This window comes from Oncorhynchus keta, chromosome 18 (genome assembly GCF_023373465.1).
Source record: "Oncorhynchus keta strain PuntledgeMale-10-30-2019 chromosome 18, Oket_V2, whole genome shotgun sequence".
NCBI classification, from domain to species: Eukaryota; Metazoa; Chordata; class Actinopteri; order Salmoniformes; family Salmonidae; genus Oncorhynchus; species Oncorhynchus keta.
In genome coordinates, this window is record NC_068438.1 from 29,321,992 (window position 1) to 29,339,491 (window position 17,500).

General features: G+C 44.7%; 1 protein-coding gene and 1 long non-coding RNA gene across 8 annotated transcripts in view; one reads left to right on the top strand and one right to left on the bottom strand.

Moving 5' to 3' along the window:
• LOC118375293 (RNA-binding protein Musashi homolog 2-like) overlaps nucleotides 1-17,500 on the top strand; it is a 432,377-nt gene that overhangs the window by 315,505 nt on the left and 99,372 nt on the right. For all 6 annotated transcript variants that reach the window (XM_052467847.1, XM_052467848.1, XM_052467849.1 and 3 more), the window contains exon 9: nucleotides 15,007-15,121. In XM_052467847.1, coding sequence (XP_052323807.1) covers nucleotides 15,007-15,121 — 115 coding nt within the window. The remainder of the gene's footprint in view (nucleotides 1-15,006; nucleotides 15,122-17,500) is intronic.
• LOC127908724 (uncharacterized) overlaps nucleotides 16,712-17,500 on the bottom strand; it is a 1,670-nt gene continuing 881 nt past the window's right edge. The window contains exons 1-3 of one of the 2 annotated variants that reach the window (XR_008068143.1): nucleotides 17,379-17,500; nucleotides 17,121-17,206; nucleotides 16,712-17,034 (exon numbers count right to left, since the gene is read on the bottom strand). The exon at nucleotides 17,379-17,500 is cut by the window's right edge and continues 74 nt beyond it. This is a non-coding gene — a long non-coding RNA (uncharacterized LOC127908724). Of the gene's footprint in view, nucleotides 17,035-17,120 lie in introns of both variants that reach the window. The other variant, XR_008068144.1, reaches the window with a different exon arrangement.

The following is a 17,500-nucleotide window of genomic DNA, read 5'->3' on the forward strand; positions in this document are numbered from 1 at the left end:
AAGCTAACAGGGTTTATAACATAACACCAGTGGAAATGGCATGGTAAAGCTGACAGGGTTTATAACATAACACCAGTGGAAATGGTATGGTAAAGCTAACAGGGTTTATAACATAACACCAGTGGAAATGGCATGGTAAAGCTGACAGGGTTTATAACATAACACCAGTGGAAATGGCATGGTAAAGCTAACAGGGTTTATAACATAACACCAGTGGAAATGGCATGGTAAAGCTAACAGGGTTTATAACATAACACCAGTGGAAATGGCATGGTAAAGCTAACAGGGTTTATAACATAACACCAGTGGAAATGGCATGGTAAAGCTAACAGGGTTTATAACATAACACCAGTGGAAATGGCATGGTAAAGCTGACAGGGTTTATAACATAACACCAGTGGAAATGGCATGGTAAAGCTGACAGGGTTTATAACATAACACCAGTGGAAATGGCATGGTAAAGCTGACAGGGTTTATAACATAACACCAGTGGAAATGGCATGGTAAAGCTGACAGGGTTTATAACATAACACCAGTGGAAATGGCATGGTAAAGCTGACAGGGTTTATAACATAACACCAGTGGAAATGGCATGGTAAAGCTGACAGGGTTTATAACATAACACCAGTGGAAATGGCATGGTAAAGCTGACAGGGTTTATAACATAACACCAGTGGAAATGGCATGGTAAAGCTGACAGGGTTTATAACATAACACCAGTGGAAATGGCATGGTAAAGCTGACAGGGTTTATGGCATAACACCAGTGGAAATGGTATGGTAAAGCTGACAGGGTTTATAACATAACACCAGTGGAAATGGCATGGTAAAGCTGACAGGGTTTATAACATAACACCAGTGGAAATGGCATGGTAAAGCTGACAGGGTTTATAACATAACACCAGTGGAAATGGCATGGTAAAGCTGACAGGGTTTATGGCATAACACCAGTGGAAATGGTATGGTAAAGCTGACAGGGTTTATGGCATAACACCAGTGGAAATGGCATGGTAAAGCTGACAGGGTTTATAACATAACACCAGTGGAAATGGCATGGTAAAGCTAACAGGGTTTATGGCATAACACCACTGGAAATGGCATGGTAAAGCTGACAGGGTTTATGGCATAACACCACTGGAAATGGCATGGTAAAGCTGACAGGGTTTATGGCATAACACCAGTGGAAATGGCATGGTAAAGCTGACAGGGTTTATAACATAACACCAGTGGAAATGGTATGGTAAAGCTGACAGGGTTTATAACATAACACCAGTGGAAATGGCATGGTAAAGCTGACAGGGTTTATAACATAACACCAGTGGAAATGGCATGGTAAAGCTGACAGGGTTTATAACATAACACCAGTGGAAATGGCATGGTAAAGCTGACAGGGTTTATAACATAACACCAGTGGAAATGGCATGGTAAAGCTAACAGGGTTTATAACATAACACCAGTGGAAATGGCATGGTAAAGCTGACAGGGTTTATAACATAACACCAGTGGAAATGGCATGGTAAAGCTAACAGGGTTTATAACATAACACCAGTGGAAATGGCATGGTAAAGCTGACAGGGTTTATAACATAACACCAGTGGAAATGGTATGGTAAAGCTAACAGGGTTTATAACATAACACCAGTGGAAATGGCATGGTAAAGCTGACAGGGTTTATAACATAACACCAGTGGAAATGGCATGGTAAAGCTAACAGGGTTTATAACATAACACCAGTGGAAATGGCATGGTAAAGCTAACAGGGTTTATAACATAACACCAGTGGAAATGGCATGGTAAAGCTAACAGGGTTTATAACATAACACCAGTGGAAATGGCATGGTAAAGCTAACAGGGTTTATAACATAACACCAGTGGAAATGGCATGGTAAAGCTGACAGGGTTTATGGCATAACACCAGTGGAAATGGCATGGTAAAGCTGACAGGGTTTATAACATAACACCAGTGGAAATGGCATGGTAAAGCTAACAGGGTTTATAACATAACACCAGTGGAAATGGCATGGTAAAGCTGACAGGGTTTATAACATAACACCAGTGGAAATGGCATGGTAAAGCTGACAGGGTTTATAACATAACACCAGTGGAAATGGTATGGTAAAGCTAACAGGGTTTATAACATAACACCAGTGGAAATGGCATGGTAAAGCTAACAGGGTTTATAACATAACACCAGTGGAAATGGCATGGTAAAGCTGACAGGGTTTATAACATAACACCAGTGGAAATGGCATGGTAAAGCTGACAGGGTTTATAACATAACACCAGTGGAAATGGCATGGTAAAGCTGACAGGGTTTATAACATAACACCAGTGGAAATGGCATGGTAAAGCTAACAGGGTTTATAACATAACACCAGTGGAAATGGCATGGTAAAGCTGACAGGGTTTATGGCATAACACCAGTGGAAATGGCATGGTAAAGCTGACAGGGTTTATAACATAACACCAGTGGAAATGGCATGGTAAAGCTGACAGGGTTTATAACATAACACCAGTGGAAATGTTTATGGTAAAGCTGACAGGGTTTATAACATAACACCAGTGGAAATGGCATGGTAAAGCTGACAGGGTTTATAACATAACACCAGTGGAAATGGCATGGTAAAGCTGACAGGGTTTATAACATAACACCAGTGGAAATGGCATGGTAAAGCTGACAGGGTTTATGGCATAACACCAGTGGAAATGGTATGGTAAAGCTGACAGGGTTTATAACATAACACCAGTGGAAATGGCATGGTAAAGCTGACAGGGTTTATGGCATAACACCAGTGGAAATGGCATGGTAAAGCTGACAGGGTTTATGGCATAACACCAGTGGAAATGGCATGGTAAAGCTGACAGGGTTTATAACATAACACCAGTGGAAATGGCATGGTAAAGCTAACAGGGTTTATGGCATAACACCACTGGAAATGGCATGGTAAAGCTGACAGGGTTTATGGCATAACACCACTGGAAATGGCATGGTAAAGCTGACAGGGTTTATGGCATAACACCACTGGAAATGGCATGGTAAAGCTGACAGGGTTTATAACATAACACCAGTGGAAATGGTATGGTAAAGCTGACAGGGTTTATGGCATAACACCACTGGAAATGGCATGGTAAAGCTGACAGGGTTTATAACATAACACCAGTGGAAATGGCATGGTAAAGCTGACAGGGTTTATAACATAACACCAGTGGAAATGGCATGGTAAAGCTGACAGGGTTTATAACATAACACCAGTGGAAATGGTATGGTAAAGCTAACAGGGTTTATAACATAACACCAGTGGAAATGGCATGGTAAAGCTAACAGGGTTTATAACATAACACCAGTGGAAATGGCATGGTAAAGCTAACAGGGTTTATAACATAACACCAGTGGAAATGGCATGGTAAAGCTGACAGGGTTTATAACATAACACCAGTGGAAATGGCATGGTAAAGCTGACAGGGTTTATAACATAACACCAGTGGAAATGGCATGGTAAAGCTGACAGGGTTTATAACATAACACCAGTGGAAATGGCATGGTAAAGCTGACAGGGTTTATAACATAACACCAGTGGAAATGGCATGGTAAAGCTGACAGGGTTTATAACATAACACCAGTGGAAATGGCATGGTAAAGCTGACAGGGTTTATAACATAACACCAGTGGAAAACATGGTAAAGCTAACAGGGTTTATGGCATAACACCAGTGGAAAATGGTAAAGCTGACAGGGTTTATAACATAACACCAGTGGAAATGGCATGGTAAAGCTGACAGGGTTTATAACATAACACCAGTGGAAATGGCATGGTAAAGCTGACAGGGTTTATAACATAACACCAGTGGAAATGGCATGGTAAAGCTGACAGGGTTTATAACATAACACCAGTGGAAATGGCATGGTAAAGCTGACAGGGTTTATAACATAACACCAGTGGAAATGGCATGGTAAAGCTGACAGGGTTTATAACATAACACCAGTGGAAATGGCATGGTAAAGCTGACAGGGTTTATAACATAACACCAGTGGAAATGGCATGGTAAAGCTAACAGGGTTTATAACATAACACCAGGTTTTATGGAAATGGCATGGTAAAGCTGACAGGGTTTATAACATAACACCAGTGGAAATGGCATGGTAAAGCTAACAGGGTTTATAACATAACACCAGTGGAAATGGTATGGTAAAGCTAACAGGGTTTATAACATAACACCAGTGGAAATGGCATGGTAAAGCTGACAGGGTTTATAACATAACACCAGTGGAAATGGCATGGTAAAGCTGACAGGGTTTATAACATAACACCAGTGGAAATGGTATGGTAAAGCTGACAGGGTTTATAACATAACACCAGTGGAAATGGCATGGTAAAGCTGACAGGGTTTATAACATAACACCAGTGGAAATGGCATGGTAAAGCTGACAGGGTTTATAACATAACACCAGTGGAAATGGCATGGTAAAGCTGACAGGGTTTATAACATAACACCAGTGGAAATGGCATGGTAAAGCTGACAGGGTTTATAACATAACACCAGTGGAAATGGCATGGTAAAGCTGACAGGGTTTATAACATAACACCAGTGGAAATGGTATGGTAAAGCTGACAGGGTTTATAACATAACACCAGTGGAAATGGCATGGTAAAGCTGACAGGGTTTATAACATAACACCAGTGGAAATGGCATGGTAAAGCTGACAGGGTTTATAACATAACACCAGTGGAAATGGCATGGTAAAGCTGACAGGGTTTATAACATAACACCAGTGGAAATGGCATGGTAAAGCTAACAGGGTTTATGGCATAACACCAGTGGAAATGGCATGGTAAAGCTGACAGGGTTTATAACATAACACCAGTGGAAATGGCATGGTAAAGCTAACAGGGTTTATGGCATAACACCAGTGGAAATGGTATGGTAAAGCTAACAGGGTTTATGGCATAACACCAGTGGAAATGGTATGGTAAAGCTAACAGGGTTTATAACATAACACCAGTGGAAATGGTATGGTAAAGCTGACAGGGTTTATAACATAACACCAGTGGAAATGGCATGGTAAAGCTAACAGGGTTTATGGCATAACACCAGTGGAAATGGTATGGTAAAGCTAACAGGGTTTATAACATAACACCAGTGGAAATGGTATGGTAAAGCTAACAGGGTTTATAACATAACACCAGTGGAAATGGCATGGTAAAGCTGACAGGGTTTATAACATAACACCAGTGGAAATGGCATGGTAAAGCTGACAGGGTTTATAACATAACACCAGTGGAAATGGCATGGTAAAGCTAACAGGGTTTATAACATAACACCAGTGGAAATGGCATGGTAAAGCTAACAGGGTTTATGGCATAACACCAGTGGAAATGGCATGGTAAAGCTGACAGGGTTTATAACATAACACCAGTGGAAATGGCATGGTAAAGCTGACAGGGTTTATAACATAACACCAGTGGAAATGGCATGGTAAAGCTAACAGGGTTTATAACATAACACCAGTGGAAATGGCATGGTAAAGCTGACAGGGTTTATAACATAACACCAGTGGAAATGGCATGGTAAAGCTAACAGGGTTTATAACATAACACCAGTGGAAATGGCATGGTAAAGCTAACAGGGTTTATAACATAACACCAGTGGAAATGGCATGGTAAAGCTGACAGGGTTTATAACATAACACCAGTGGAAATGGCATGGTAAAGCTGACAGGGTTTATAACATAACACCAGTGGAAATGGCATGGTAAAGCTAACAGGGTTTATAACATAACACCAGTGGAAATGGTATGGTAAAGCTGACAGGGTTTATAACATAACACCAGTGGAAATGGCATGGTAAAGCTGACAGGGTTTATAACATAACACCAGTGGAAATGGCATGGTAAAGCTAACAGGGTTTATGGCATAACACCAGTGGAAATGGCATGGTAAAGCTGACAGGGTTTATAACATAACACCAGTGGAAATGGCATGGTAAAGCTGACAGGGTTTATAACATAACACCAGTGGAAATGGCATGGTAAAGCTAACAGGGTTTATAACATAACACCAGTGGAAATGGCATGGTAAAGCTGACAGGGTTTATAACATAACACCAGTGGAAATGGCATGGTAAAGCTGACAGGGTTTATAACATAACACCAGTGGAAATGGTATGGTAAAGCTGACAGGGTTTATAACATAACACCAGTGGAAATGGCATGGTAAAGCTGACAGGGTTTATAACATAACACCAGTGGAAATGGTATGGTAAAGCTGACAGGGTTTATAACATAACACCAGTGGAAATGGCATGGTAATGCTGACAGGGTTTATAACATAACACCAGTGGAAATGGCATGGTAAAGCTGACAGGGTTTATAACATAACACCAGTGGAAATGGCATGGTAAAGCTAACAGGGTTTATAACATGACACCAGTGGAAATGGCATGGTAAAGCTAACAGGGTTTATAACATAACACCAGTGGAAATGGCATGGTAAAGCTGACAGGGTTTATAACATAACACCAGTGGAAATGGCATGGTAAAGCTGACAGGGTTTATAACATAACACCAGTGGAAATGGCATGGTAAAGCTAACAGGGTTTATAACATAACACCAGTGGAAATGGCATGGTAATGCTGACAGGGTTTATAACATAACACCAGTGGAAATGGCATGGTAATGCTGACAGGGTTTATAACATAACACCAGTGGAAATGGCATGGTAATGCTGACAGGGTTTATAACATAACACCAGTGGAAATGACATGGTAAAGCTGACAGGGTTTATAACATAACACCAGTGGAAATGGCATGGTAATGCTGACAGGGTTTATAACATAACACCAGTGGAAATGGCATGGTAAAGCTGACAGGGTTTATAACATAACACCAGTGGAAATGGCATGGTAAAGCTAACAGGGTTTATAACATAACACCAGTGGAAATGGCATGGTAAAGCTAACAGGGTTTATAACATAACACCAGTGGAAATGGCATGGTAAAGCTGACAGGGTTTATAACATAACACCAGTGGAAATGGCATGGTAAAGCTAACAGGGTTTATAACATAACACCAGTGGAAATGGCATGGTAAAGCTGACAGGGTTTATAACATAACACCAGTGGAAATGGCATGGTAAAGCTGACAGGGTTTATAACATAACACCAGTGGAAATGGCATGGTAAAGCTAACAGGGTTTATAACATAACACCAGTGGAAATGGCATGGTAAACCTAACAGGGTTTATAACATAACACCAGTGGAAATGGCATGGTAAAGCTGACAGGGTTTATAACATAACACCAGTGGAAATGGCATGGTAAAGCTGACAGGGTTTATGGTCTCCTAACTGTAGTTGATGTAACACATGAAGGGAAAAAGCAGTGGAGAGGAGAGATGAGGCTGGGGCTCCCTCCACTTGCTTCACCCTGAGAGACCCCACTGTAATCTATAGCCAGGACACTGCCTGATGAAGAGCCCAACAACACACACACATGCAATGCAGGTACACACACATATAATATTTTTTATTTGCTTTAGAGCGCCTTCCTCTCGCAAACGCCACAGTGAAAATCAATGTTCTGTTTTGGAAGCATAAATAGCCTCTGACAGAATTTCTGTGTTTTTTTCTCTGCAGATATAGATTTGTGTGTCGGGCAAAATAGCTGTAAGTTGTATCAATAATGTACAGGGGCACCTCATGTCTCCCATGTAATCTAATTCAATTTGAAATGAATTATCTGTGTTAAGTTCAGGGTTCTGCTGTCGAGCAACCAAGCTGATTTCTCTTTCTTCCTCAACTCTCTCTCCCTCCCTCCACAAATGTGATGGAACAGTTTGTTAGTGACCTTTTCCCATGGTGGGGAGATGGTTGGGGGCAGGTGTGAGTGGTCTTAATGGCAGGGCTGTGCTGTTAGGTATTGGCATAAAGAGACAGAGAAAGGGCTGAGATCTCTGCGGTAAAACAGGCATTTCACTGCTTACATGTAGTATGTACACAAAATTAGTGGTTTACTGTACATTTCCTTTTATTGCCGTGCTCAGATAATAATACAGGCCATCTGATGTGACCACTCTGATAACCTCTTCTCAACAGACTAGAGCCCTCCTTTTCTATTGTCATGTTTGCCTCTGTTATATTGATGTGCTGGTTTTGGGTTTAGGGGAAAGTGCCTTTCGTTCTCCTGCCTGGAGGGACTGCACTGTTGTATTGAGGGATGAGTCACTCTGCCAGCCAGGCACTGCACTCTGCAGCACTGCAGTTCTGAGGAGGAAGACAGGAAGAAGAGACGTGAGAATGAATCACTTTTGTGAATGAGGCAACTTCTCTCTCCTGTCTGTCTGTCTGTCTGTCTGTCTGTCTGTCTGTCTGTCTGTCTGCTCTTAAATGTGCTCGAGGGAACAAAATGTGTCTCTAAAGAAGGTTGGTTCCACATCTTATGGCAGTCAGGGAAAGTGACAGTGTTCTTTCTGGTCTGGATCATTCTAAAAGAAAGAAAGTGCTGATGACCACTTTCCACCTCTGTCACTTTTACAAAGTTATGCTTTGACATAGTAGATATGAAGGAGTCTGTGATCCTGACTATTATGAGCTGGATTATTGTCTACATATTTTGGGCATCTATGTGGGCAAGTGGCACTTACCAACAGTAAAACATGATTGCTATTCAGTAATTGTTCTTTAGTAGGGGTTGTTTTCTTAACTGTAGTCTATCACATCATCCTGAGGCTGCACTTTCACGTTGTCACAACAGGGAGGTTGTTGGTGTTAAAAGAGCTTGTTAACATTAAAAACTTTCATGCGTAAAAACTCATGAGGAGTGGAGGAGGAGTAGGGTGTCCTCTAATTACCCCCCAGAAGGAGACTGGCAGGTGGCAGGTCCCCCCACAGCTCCCTGCCCTTCACAGCTCCCTGCCCTTCACAGCTCCCTGCCCTTCACAGCTCCCTGCCCTTCACAGCTCCCTGCCCTTCACAGCTCCCTGCCCTTCACAGCTCCCTGCCCTTCACAGCTCCCTGCCCTTCACAGCTCCCTGCCCCCACAGCTCCCTGCCCTTCACAGCTCCCTGCCCTTCACAGCTCCCTGCCCTTCACAGCTCCCTGCCCTTCACAGCTCCCTGCCCTTCACAGCTCCCTGCCCTTCACAGCTCCCTGCCCTTCACAGCTCCCTGCCCCCCACAGCTCCCTGCCCTTCACAGCTCCCTGCCCTTCACAGCTCCCTGCCCTTCACAGCTCCCTGCCCTTCACAGCTCCCTGCCCTTCACAGCTCCCTGCCCTTCACAGCTCCCTGCCCTTCACAGCTCCCTGCCCTTCACAGCTCCCTGCCCTTCACAGCTCCCTGCCCTTCACAGCTCCCTGCCCTTCACAGCTCCCTGCCCCCCACAGCTCCCTGCCCTTCACAGCTCCCTGCCCCCACAGCTGCCCTTCACAGCCTGCCCTTCACAGCTCCCTGCCCTTCACAGCTCCCTGCCCCCCACAGCTCCCTGCCCCCACAGCTCCCTGCCCCCTTCACAGCTCCCTGCCCTTCACAGCTCCCTGCCCTTCACAGCTCCCTGCCCTTCACAGCTCCCTGCCCCCCACAGCTCCCTGCCCCCCACAGCTCCCTGCCCCCACAGCTCCCTGCCCCCACAGCTCCCTGCCCTTCACAGCTCCCTGCCCTTCACAGCTCCCTGCCCTTCACAGCTCCCTGCCCTTCACAGCTCCCTGCCCTTCACAGCTCCCTGCCCTTCACAGCTCCCTGCCCTTCACAGCTCCCTGCCCTTCACAGCTCCCTGCCCCCCACAGCTCCCTGCCCTTCACAGCTCCCTGCCCCCCACAGCTCCCTGCCCTTCACAGCTCCCTGCCCTTCACAGCTCCCTGCCCCCCACAGCTCCCTGCTCCCCCCCACAGCTCCCTGCCCCCACAGCTCCCTGCCCTTCACAGCTCCCTGCCCCCACAGCTCACAGCCCTGCCCTTCACAGCTCCCTGCCCTTCACAGCTCCCTGCCCTTCACAGCTCCCTGCCCTTCACAGCTCCCTGCCCTTCACAGCTCCCTGCCCTTCACAGCTCCCTGCCCTTCACAGCTCCCTGCCCTTCACAGCTCCCTGCCCTTCACAGCTCCCTGCCCCCACAGCTCCCTGCCCTTCACAGCTCCCTGCCCTTCACAGCTCCCTGCCCTTCACAGCTCCCTGCCCTTCACAGCTCACAGCCCTGCCCTTCACAGCTCCCTGCCCTTCACAGCTCCCTGCCCCCACAGCTCCCTGCCCTTCACAGCTCCCTGCCCCCACAGCTCCCTGCCCTTCACAGCTCCCTGCCCTTCACAGCTCCCTGCTCCCCCCCACAGCTCCCTGCCCCCCACAGCTCCCTGCCCCCACAGTTCCCTGCCCTTCACAGCTCCCTGCCCCCACAGCTCCCTGCCCTTCACAGCTCCCTGCCCTTCACAGCTCCCTGCCCTTCACAGCTCCTTCACAGCCCTGCCCTTCACAGCTCCCTGCCCTTCACAGCTCCCTGCCCTTCACAGCTCCCTGCCCTTCACAGCTCCCTGCCCTTCACAGCTCCCTGCCCTTCACAGCTCCCTGCCCCTCACAGCTCCCTGCCCTTCACAGCTCCCTGCCCTCCACAGCTCCCTGCCCCTCACAGCTCCCTGCCCTTCACAGCTCCCTGCCCTTCACAGCTCCCTGCCCTTCACAGCTCCCTGCCCTTCACAGCTCCCTGCCCTTCACAGCTCCCTGCCCTTCACAGCTCCCTGCCCTTCACAGCTCCCTGCCCTTCACAGCTCCCTGCTCTCTGGTCATGGGGGGACCTGTCAATCAAACCACTCTGACAGAGGTGTGTGTGTACAGAGATGCTCTACTCACAATAATGTCACACTCTCACTAGTCATTATGAATAGATTAGGTAAATGGATGCTTGTATAAATGACGTTGGAATTAATTACCAATGGAGTTATATATTTTTTACTCTTAAAATATTTTTGGGATGGATGGATTTTGATTGGAGGAATTCAAGAGTAGGCTCTAACAGCACAAGAAGAATGTTCTTGATTGTGCTGAAAACGTCTGGAAAGGGATCTAGTTTGGACAAATCTTTCGACCTGCTTCTGTGTGTCATCTCTGCGATTGATTCTTTTATTTCATGATGACTACTGGACATTTGTCTAAAGTTAGCAGACAAATGGGAGAGGTAAACTTAGTAAACCACAGAGACTCAAACACCAGAGAATCACACACACTGTCAAACACTATTCCTCTCCACTGCACTGCCATGATAAGAGCGTCAGCCAGCCCTCCATCTAGGGCTGTGGCAGTCAGGAAATTTCATCGGCCGGTGATTATCAAGCAAATAACTGCCGGTCTCACGGTAATTGACCGGTAATTAACATAAACACATTTAGCATCTCCTGGCTTCCACGCATAGCCTACCATCCACTGATGCAGACCTTTTGAACATTACATTTAAACAAATGGAATAAATCCATTATTATTTTAGATAGGTCTAAAGAAACATGATATGAAGAGAATGTAGTCTATTTCAGAAGAATAGAATAGCATACTCTGAGTTGTCCTTATATCAGGTCCTGATCTGGATATGTCATATGGCTGTGGGCTACACTAGTTCATTTAGCAGACAAGATTTGCTTAGAATTCCGTGGCATTATTTTATATTGTTTTATTGTATGAAGAATACATTTGAACAAAGCTGAATGAAGCAGAAAGGATATTTTCTCCAAACGATAAGAGAGTGAGCACATGCAGCTGCTCTGTGTTTAGCAGTTAACAAAGAAACAGGTATTCCTATATACTTAATGTAGAGTTATTAATGTAACTTTAGTTGTGATACAAATGTTGGTATATACAGTATGTTCAAATCGTTTTTGAGGAGATGCGATGGATCATTCAATATTCCCTTTCTTTTGTTGTTCAGTAAAATCATCTCATGTGAAGAGTCAACTCATTTAATTAAAGTTCAATTCGCTACTAAATAGTTTTTTTTACATTTCTATTGGAAGGATTTCATCATTTGCAATTATATCTACTTATGATAAGGTAAAAGGTTTCTGTTTCTGTCTCCATGTGATATGGTAAATATATCCAATGCAAAAACATCTACATTTAAATGGTATTAATATTAATTTGCGTATATTTCAGTTAATTCCTATATATTCCCGTTAATTCCCACGGAAAGTTTCCATATTCCCCAAAATGTGCAACTCTTGTTGTCACCCATCAGACTATTCTTGATTTAATCTTGTCTTTACATACATTAAATAATATATGCGTGAAATGTATTTTGATTTAGAATGGACCATTATCATGCATCTGTCTGGAAACAGAGGCAGTGGGAAACATATGTCTTCTATGCACTTAAATAGTGAATGGAGGACGCTTTTCCCCGTGGTTTATTTTCATGCCAGCCTGGTATGCTATACTCCTGTTGTAAAGAGAAGCAATGTCCTCAATATTAGCAAAGTTGAGAAATAAATATAGTAGGCCTAGCCTATAGCTAATGGGATCCTCCTCTTTTTAATAGAGGCCATTCTCACTCAATTGCATGGCCTATAGAAATGGTACGTAACATGATCTCATGGGCTCTCATGAAGTGTTTGATTAGATTTGCGATTACATTTGCAATGATGTCAGCATGATTAGAGGGACAATCGAGTGCTGAGTACCAGGCGGTTAGCAGGTTTGGTAGGCTACTAATGCCCATCAGCATATCAGAATTTGACTGCCGTCATGACTCGTGACCGACCATGACCTCCTATCTCCACCCCCTTACTCCCCCACACCATTAACCCCCCTTCATATTTTCATTAAAATCTGAAGGACCTCATCAGCACTCGTTAAAACCTGAGCCATCCATGTAATTAGTTAAGTAATAACAGGGTAGTGCTCGTCAGGCCTCTTAACTAACGGGCCCTGGCCCCACCGCTCCACTGGTGCTGATGACACCCACCCTGATCACGACTGGCTCTCCACAGCCATTAGCCAGCAGCGGGCAGAGACCCACCACCGCTCCCTTCACCCACTACGCCCGCACCTCTTCACCAGCCTGATATAATTGTAGACAGTCACATCCCCTCTGTTTTAGGAACAATGTGTTTAATTAAAGAGGATGAAGGTTAACATGGCCTCTAGCATGGCTTCTGTCTGCTCTGACTTGTTTTGGTGTGTTTACAATGTATTGATTGAAGGCTAATGACGATACTGGCATAGCCATTGAAACAAATCAATTGACCTTAATAACACAATGGCATTGGTGTGTTCTGGGATGCTTTTGATAACCCTGGCATAAAAGTAATAAGCGTTATGTTAGGAGGATGGAATGTCAATCAGCACAGCGGTGTGTGTGGAGATGGGGGATGCAAATATGAATGGAAACACAGGCGGTTGAGGTGTGTGTGTTGGGGGTGTAATAGTGCCCTGGGGTGGAAGCGGTTGTGTGATGAGAACCAGATGAGAGAGAGAGAAAACGGGAGACAGAGATAGACAAAGCATGGAGACAGGAGATGGAGAGAGATGAGAACATTTGTCAATCTTTACCTGGAGACGGAGCAGCCCTGCTCACTTCAGCAAACAAACAGATATAAAACAACATGTGGGGAGGAAACGATAGGACCCCACCTCTGTTCTTCATTTCGCCCAAAATTAAAGATGTGAGGTTAGATGGCCTTAGGTGCTCCACAAGATGGCCCTACTCTGAAAGCCCTGTGTGAGATGGGGTCAACACCATATTCCTTTCATGATTTTCAGTGCCTATGTATTTTACAGTGCTTGCTGTATGTTCATCTCAAGTACAGGAAGACGATTTTTCGCGTATGACTTATGTGTCTTGTTGTCTGTCCTGAAATCTCTGACACATGCCATATTCCTTGAATGTATTCAATGTCGATCTGCAGTTAAATTCGAAAGTTTACATACACCTTAGCCAAATACATTTAAACTCAGTTTTTCACAATTCCTGACATTTAATCCTAGTAAAAATTCCCTGTCTTAGGTCAGTTAGGATCATCACTTTATTTTAAGAATGTGAAATGTCAGAATAATCTTAGAGAGAATGATTTATTTCAGCTTTTATTTCTTTCATCACATTCCCAGTGGGTCAGAAGTTTACATACACTCAATTAGTATTTGGTTCCATTGCCTTTAAATTGTTTCATTTGGGTCAAACGTTTCGGGTAGCCTTCCACAAGCTTCCCACAATAAGTTGGGTGATTTTTGGCCCATTCCTCCTGACAGAGCTGGTGTAACTGAGTCAGGTTTGTAGGCCTCCTTGCTCGCACATGCTCTTTCAGTTCTGCCCACAAATGTTCTATAGGATTGCGGTCAGGGCTTTGTGATGGCCACTCCAATACCTTGACTTTGTTGTCCCTAAGCCATTTTACCACAACTTTGGAAGTATACTTGGGGTCATTGTCCATTTGGAAGACCCATTTGCGACCAAGCTTTAACTTCCTGACTGATGTCTTGAGATTTTGCTTCAATATATCATTTTCCGTCCTCATGATGCCATCTATTTTGTGACATGCACCAGTCCCTCCTGCAGCAAAGCACCCCCACAATATGATGCTACCACCCCCGTGCTTCAAGGTTGGGATAGTGATCTTCGGCTCCTCCCTGAGCGGTATGACAGCTGCGTGGTCCCATGGTGTTTATACTTGCGTATCAGAAGCTTCTAAATCCATGACATAATTTTATGGAATTTTCCAAGCTGTTTAAAGGCACAGTCAACTTAGTGTATGTAAACTTCTGACCCACTGGAATTGTAACACAGTGAATTATAAGTTAAATAATCTGTCTGTAAACAATTGTTGGAAACATTACTTGTGTCATGCACAAAGTAGATGTCCTAACCGACTTGCCAAAACTATAGTTTGTTCACAGGAAATTTGTGGTAAGGTTGAAAAACGAATTTGAATGTCTCCAATCTGAATGTATGTAAACTTCTGACTTCAACTAAATGTATTGTCTATGCTCATCCTGTGTACTGTGAGAGTCCTTGTCATTGATGTGCATCTGGTTGTGTACTGTCTACAGGTAGAATGCAAGAAGGCTCAGCCCAAGGAGGTGATGTTCCCTCCAGGTACGCGAGGCAGGGCCAGGGGCCTGCCCTACACCATGGATGCCTTCATGCTGGGGATGGGCATGCTGAGTGAGTACACTTGGATTGGTGTAAGACATATTTTCTGATAGAATGGGGCCCTACGGTAATATTAATATAATAATAATAATAATAATATATGCCATTTAGCAGACGCTTTTATCCAAAGCGACTTGCATACATTCTACGTATGGGTGCATACATTCTACGTATGGGTGGTCCCGGGAATCGAACCCACTACCCTGGCGTTACAAGCGCCATGCTCTACCAACTGAGCTACAGAAGGACCACAAAACACAATATGGCAATTAGCAAATGTAGCCCACTAACATTTCCAAAGTGACCGTTTCCAAGACTTTGACATTAGCATGGTTTCTAATGCTCTGGCAGAACTGAAACTGACTAACTGTGTCTCCCTCCAACTCTGACATGTCCTCTCACACTGTCTGATACCAACACCAATTCTGATACTAATCCTAATTCTGATTCTGATGTGCTAGTGATTTCTGCCTGACATTGAGACTGTCAGCCACTTACTATGTAAAGGAATGTAACTAAAAGGACATGCTCCCCAAATCACTATGAAGGATTAAGAAGGCAAAGGGAAATACAGTCAAATGGCTCCTACAAGTTCGCTGCCACTTATAAACATCTGCTAGACTAGAGCTCTTTCAAGGGAATGCTGGGACTCTTCCGTCACCCCCAACCCCCTCCCTCGCAGCAGTTCACAAAGCATGTTCCCCCATTTTCTGTAGATTTGACATGGAAAAGACAGGAAACAAGGATTTTGTGAAGGCTCCCCCACCCTGCTCTACCCCCTCCCTTCCAGCTCCCTTCTCCCTATCTTCTCAGAGCTTCAGCCCAGCGTTAGTGACAAGAGATAATTACTGTTAGATTGATCGTCTGCTCAAAGTAACTGAAGCAAATAAATCGTTTGATGCTGGGTGCTGAATCCGAATGACGGCTAATGGAAGCTGCAGGATAGGTCGCCCTGCCCGTAATTTGGCTTGATGAAGCATCCTCATAGGGGCTTGCGTTAAATATTCTATTGATATTCAGACAGTCTCATTACCACACCCACTGCCCCAAACACCCCACCCACCCCCCCAAACCCCCATTCTCCCAGCCCCCAAATTCATCCAAGCAGAGCTATGGATTACAGAAGTAAATGAAGAGGAAAATTGAAGTAATGTTAAATTATGAATTTATGATTTCATCTGGCAGACCTCAAGATTGCTGAATAATAAGGTATGGATATCACATGATTTCATCTGTTGGGGGGGATGAGAGGAGAGGAGGGCTTGTCTCCTACTATAGTTCATCTTCATCAACATCATTCATTCTCCAACTTCACCACCACAAACCTCTAGCTTCTGTTCTAACTCAGCCTGGTTGGTTTGGCAGAGTTGTGTCAAGTTGCTCTACCGGTGGCAGTGTCAATGCCCTGTCAACAGACATGTTTTAGGACAGGGTTCTCCAACCCTGTTCCTCCAACTCTAATTTAGCACACCTGATTGTAATAATTAGCTGGATCATAAATTGAATCAGATTAGTTTTAATTGGGGTTAGAGTGAAAACCTACAGGAGGGTAGATCTCCAGGAACAGGGTTGAAGAGAAAACCTACAGTAGGGTGGCTCTCCAGGAACAGGGTTAGAGTGAAAACCTACAAGAGGGTAGCTCTCCAGGAACAGGGTTAGAGTGAAAACCTACAGGAGGGTAGAACTCCAGGAACAGGGTTGAAGAGAAACCTACAAGAGGGTAGCTCTTCAGGAACAGGGTTGGAGTGAAAACCTACAGGAGGGTAGCTCTCCAGGAACAGGGTTGGAGTGAAAACCTACAAGAGGGTAGCTCTCCAGGAACAGGGTTGGAGTGAAAACCTACAAGAGGGTAGCTCTCCAGGAACAGGGTTGGAGTGAAAACCTACAGGAGGGTAGCTCTCCAGGAACAGGGTTGGAGTGAAAACCTACAAGAGGGTAGCTCTTCAGGAACAGGGTTGGAGTGAAAACCTACAAGAGGGTAGCTCTTCAGGAACAGGGTTGGAGTGAAAACCTACAGGATGGTAGCTCTCCAGGAACAGGGTTGGAGTGAAAACCTACAGGAGGGTAGCTCTCCAGGAACAGGGTTGGAGTGAAAACCTACAAGAGGGTAGCTCTCCAGGAACAGGGTTGGAGTGAAAACCTACAAGAGGGTAGCTCTTCAGGAACAGGGTTGAAGAGAAAACCTACAAGAGGGTAGCTCTCCAGGAACAGGGTTGGAGTGAAAACCTACAAGAGGGTAGCTCTCCAGGAACAGGGTTGGAGTGAAAACCTACAGGAGGGTAGCTCTCCAGGAACAGGGTTGGAGTGAAAACCTACAAGAGGGTAGCTCTCCAGGAACAGGGTTGAAGAGAAAACCTACAGGAGGGTGGCTCTCCAGGAACAGGGTTGGAG